We start from the raw sequence: 4,966 nt of genomic DNA, 5'->3' as shown, positions 1-4,966 counted from the left end.
ATAGAATAAAGTCCTCTTCTCCCAGTGTAATCCTCTTTTTCACCCCTTAATTTTTTTGTATCATCCCATCAAAGTCAACTTCTGTTCTCACCCTCTGTCTGTGTAGACTGCCCTAGGTCTATGTATGCTATGTATACTGTCCTAATAGAGATACAGTAAACAGTTTAACCTTATTAACCTCTTTCCTGTTGACCTTTTTATGCTTCTCTTGAGTCTTGTATCTGAAAATTGGATTTTCTGTTCAGCTCTAGCCTTTTCATCAGGAAAGTCTGAAAGTCCCCTGTTTCATTGAATATCCATTTTTTCCCCAAAAAAATATGCTCAGTTTTGCTGTGTAGGTGATTCTTTTTTTTTTTTTGCCTCTGCAGCCCCCGGAGCCTTCTGGAGTGTTGCACATTTATTGGGGGAAGGGGGGTGCAGGGGGGTTCACAGGTTCTTCAGCCACTGGAGGGATGGCCCCTGGGCATCCTGGGGGTGGCTGGGCACGTCAGGCATGTTGCCATCATCTCGGAGGGGAACCAGGTAGTTGTAGGGGGTCGCGCGGTTGATCATGCCGGCGTACTGCATGTAGGGGCTCAGGGGGGGCACGAGCAGCGCCAGGGTGCCAATGGCGAAGGACACGGTCAGCACCGGCTCCTTGGCCCAGGCCTCCTTCAGGAACCGGCCCAGTCTGCCCGCCATGTTGGCCTCTGTGTGTAGGTGATTCTTGGTTGTAATCCTAGCTCCTTTGCTTTCCAGACTATCATATTCCAAGCCCTCTGATCCTTTAAGGTAGAAGCTGCTAAAACCTATGTTACCCTGACTGTGAATTCTTGTTATTTGAATTGTTTCTTTCTGGCTACTTGTAATGGGAATGTACATTTTAAAGATCTTCCCTGCCCCTAGGCTAAAGTGCACCTGGAGCCTGGGTAGAAGGCTTGTTTTTCAGTAGATACTTCTTGATTGGCCAGTGAGTCAATAAAGTTGTTACATTCTGAGCCAGGAGAAGGCTATATAAGCCCTGATGTGTAGCTTTGTTTTGGGGCTCACTTTGAGAAGTGTTCTGTGATTTGATCTAGATTCTGGGAAGCCGTTGTTGAGATCCCCCCCTCAGCTTTGAAAAACCCAGATGTTGAAATCCAGATGTTGATTTGGTATGGATGTAATGTTTGGACAGTTTGGAAATCTGTCTACTTGATCTATTTCTCTGTCTTGATCATTCTGTCTGTGTATTCTGAAGTTCGGGGTGCTGACCTTTTTCCCCTGAACTAGGTAAACGATACATATTTCACTGATTAAAGTAAGCTTGTTAACCCATTTTGAGTTGCTTTCCTCTATCAAAGCAAATCTAAGAACCTGTGTTCGCAGCCACCCTGGGGATGCTGGGGTGCTTGCTGCTACACTACTTGCAGTATTTTCTCCTTGACCTGAGAGTTCTGGAATTTGTCTCTAATATTCCTGGGAGTTTTCATTTTGTGATCTCTTTCAGGAGGTAATTGGTGAATTCTTTCTATTACTTTTGTACCCTCTGGTTCTAAGATATCAAGGCAGTATGTTTGCCATCTTGGGGTAGGGGGTAGGGGGGAGATGGGGAGAAAATTTGGAACTCAAAATCTTGTGGATTTAAAAAAAAGAAAGTAATCTACTTAAAAAAAGATATCAAGGCAGAATTACTTGATAATTTCTTAATTGATGCTGTCCAGGTTCTTTCTTCTGATCATAGCTTTCAGGTAGTCCAATAATTCTTTTTTTAAAATTAATTCTTTAATTTATTAATTTGTTTGTTTCCTTTTAGTTTACAGGATTCAATTCCACAATTCCTTGAATTTCACATTTTGTCCCCCTCCCTCCCCTCCCCCCCCATGGCGTCTTATAATCAAGTATAGGATCTGTAGATACTAGTCCAATAATTCTTAAATTATCTCTCCTGGATCTATTTTCCAGGTCAATTGTTTTTCCAATGAGATATCTCACATTTTTTCTGTTTTTCATTTTTTACATCTTGTTTGTTTGATTCTTTTTTTTATTAAAAAAAAATTTTTTTTTGCCTTTTGGAAGGAAATTGGGGTTAAGTAACTTGCCCAAGGTTACACCGCTAGTTTTTTTTGTGTGGATGTTAAGTGTCTGAGGCTGGAACTGAACCCTGGTCCTCCTGACTCCAGGGCCAGCACTTTACTCACTGTGCCACCTAGCTTCCCCTTGTTTGATTCTTTTTTTAAATTAAAAAAATTTTTTTTTATTGATTCTTGATGTCTTGTAGAGTCATTAGCTTCTACTTGCCCAATTCTAATTTTGTTTTTCTTTTTGGAGGGGGAAGGCAGAGCAATTGGGGTTAAGTGATTTGCCCAAAGCCACACAGCTAGTAAGTGTGATCAAGTATCTGAGCTCGAATTTGAACTCAGGTCCTCCTGACTCCAGGGCCGGTGCACTATTCACTGCACCACCTAGCTGCGCCCCCCCCGCCCCAATTCTAATTTTTAGGGATTTTTTCTTCAGTTAACTTCTGTACCTCCTTTTCCATTTGGCCAATTCTATTTTTTAAGGAGTTTTTTTCGCTTTCCAAGCTGTTGATGCTTTTTTCATGATTCTCTTACATAACTCTTATTTCTTTTCCCAATTTTTCTTCTACCTCTCTTATTTGATTTTTGAAATCTTTTTTGAGCTCTTCCAGGAGGACTTTTTGAGCTTGGGACCAATTCATACTTCTCTTTGGGGCTTCACACGTAGGTGTTTTGACATTGTTGTCCTCTTCTGAGTTTGTGTTTTGATCTTCCTTGTCACCATAGTAGCTTTTTGTTTTGTTTTGTTTTGCTCATTTTCTAGCCTATTATGTGACTTTTAAAGTTGAGTTTTGCTCCTAGGGTACAGGGGCACTGTCCCAAGCTTCTTGGCCCAGTCACTGACTTTCTGGGTCTGTTGTGCTAGGGTCTCTGGGGCTGGCAATTTGCCCACTGTGCTGGGGTCGCCTGGGATGGCTTCATCTTTTAACCAACTCCTTGCTCCCTGCCCTTCTTGCAAAACACTGAGTACTTGCAGCCTATGACAAGCTGCAGCACCAGGCCTTTCTTTCCTCCCTGAAGGGAAAGATTTTTGCAGCTGGGGGTGAGGGGAGGAATTGCAGATATACATCATTAAGAACTCAGTACATCTAGAGTAGCTTCCCCCAATGTCACAAGTGTTCTTTATCTCATTTATCTTGCATGCAGCACTATACAAAGTATCATTTAAAAGAGATAATTCTTCAGTCACTGTCTAAAGATAAAATGGAGAACATATAACATTTAACTATAGCAATAGTTCATGCATAATGCTGTTTCTTGCACAAGGGACTTCATCTCCCAACTCTGGACAGACTCGCAGTTGTCCCCCTTTCCTGGAATGCTCTCCTTTCTCATCACTGCCTCCTGATTGTCTTCAAGTCTCAGCTAATGTCTCATTTTATTCAGGAAGCCTTTTCCAGCCTCCCTTAATGCTAGTGCCTTCCCTCTCAGATTTTTGTTTGTTGTTGTTATTGTTTAGCTGTATCTGACTCTATGTGACCTTCAGGACTTTTGTTTATGGGATTTTCTTGGCAAAGATACTGGCATGGTTTGCCATTTCCTTCTCTAGTGTGTCCCTATTTTACAGCATAGGAACTGAGGCAAATAGGGGTTAAGTGACTTACCCAGGGCCACACAGTAAGTATCTGAAGCTGGGTTTGAACTTAGATCTTCCTGGCTCCAAATTAAATACTCTATCCACTGTACCACCACTGCCTCTCTCCTAGACTAGCTCCAATTTATCCTGTCTAGAGATTGTACATAATTATCTGCGTTTTGCCTCCACCCATCTCCCCCAGAAACTGTGAGTTCCTTGAGTGCAGGGGCCATCTTTTGCCTTTCTTTGTATTTTCAGTGCTTAGTACAGAGCCCAGCATATAGTAGGTGCTTAATAAATGCTTGGAACAGAAGAAAAGAAAAATAGGATGGTGCTAATAATAATGAACATGATAATGTATAACAGGTATACACACTTATAGTAGTAGTACAAATGTATGAGTAAATAAAATTTAAACAGAAAAAGAGGTGAGATACACGTGATCAAAGTTGACAACATATTAAAATAGGCCATTACATCTGAAGTCTGCATTATATAAAGTTGTATTAATTAGTGTTGTCATATGACATCTTACCTTACCTGCAATATCATAAGTTAATTTGTGATGTTTCTGCTTTTATAGCTGATGGTTGTCCTGGGCTTTTCTAGCTTTTCACACAGCTAGTGTCAAGTGTTTGAAGCCTAATTTGAACTCAGGTCCTCCTGTCTCCAGGGCCAATGCTCTATTCATTGTGCCACCTAGCTACCCCAAGGTTCTAAACTTCTTGGTTTCTTTCAAAGCCAATACTTCCTTGCTTGTTAATGTTTCTACCTTGGTCAGAGTGGTTCCAGGAAGTGAATTCATATGGAAATACTTCTCCTGCAATATCTTGGCAGTTAGAGAAGTTTTCTATATTTCTAATTTCAGTTAGAGAATAGTGTAAATAAATACATAATTTCTATTCTATGCAAGTTAATGGACCTTCCCAGAAAACTGTGAACTTCTTGTCTATGGAGCGCAGGTTAAGAATCTCTGGTCTAAATAGAGATACCTAGAATTCACTTAAAATTATTAAATAATTGCTGATATTATATAAATATATACTATAATGATATATACATAATAAAGCCAATTACAATCATTAATAACTTAATCAAAGTAGTGGGGTATAAAATAAAGCTATACAAATCATTAGCCTTTTTTTCTATTGCCAACAAAACTCATCAAGAAGAAATAGAAAAAGAAATTTCATTCAAAATTAGTACAGAATGTATAAAAATTTGATAGTCCACCTACCAAGACACAAGTAGGAATTGTATGAATACTACAAAGTGATCTTCTTAAAATTAAATTTTATTTTATTTCCAAATCTGCATTCTCTCCCTCTCATTTCTCTCTCCTCCCCACCCC

General features: G+C 40.0%; 1 protein-coding gene across 1 annotated transcript; it reads right to left on the bottom strand.

Annotated features, from left to right (window-relative positions):
- Positions 1-342: 342 nt before the first annotated feature.
- LOC138142635 (NADH dehydrogenase [ubiquinone] 1 alpha subcomplex subunit 3-like) lies at positions 343-689 on the bottom strand. The gene has a single exon (XM_069063715.1). It carries the CDS (start codon positions 679-681, stop codon positions 427-429), a length of 255 nt encoding a protein of 84 aa, XP_068919816.1. The 5' UTR covers positions 682-689; the 3' UTR covers positions 343-426.
- Between the last annotated feature and the right edge of the window lie 4,277 nt (positions 690-4,966).

The sequence above is a fragment of the Petaurus breviceps genome, unplaced genomic scaffold, assembly GCF_028583685.1.
Source record: "Petaurus breviceps papuanus isolate PSGF00001 unplaced genomic scaffold, PetGlider_PUasm1.0 90601, whole genome shotgun sequence".
NCBI classification, from domain to species: domain Eukaryota; kingdom Metazoa; phylum Chordata; class Mammalia; order Diprotodontia; family Petauridae; genus Petaurus; species Petaurus breviceps.
This window is presented reverse-complemented; position numbering and strand designations above follow the sequence as displayed.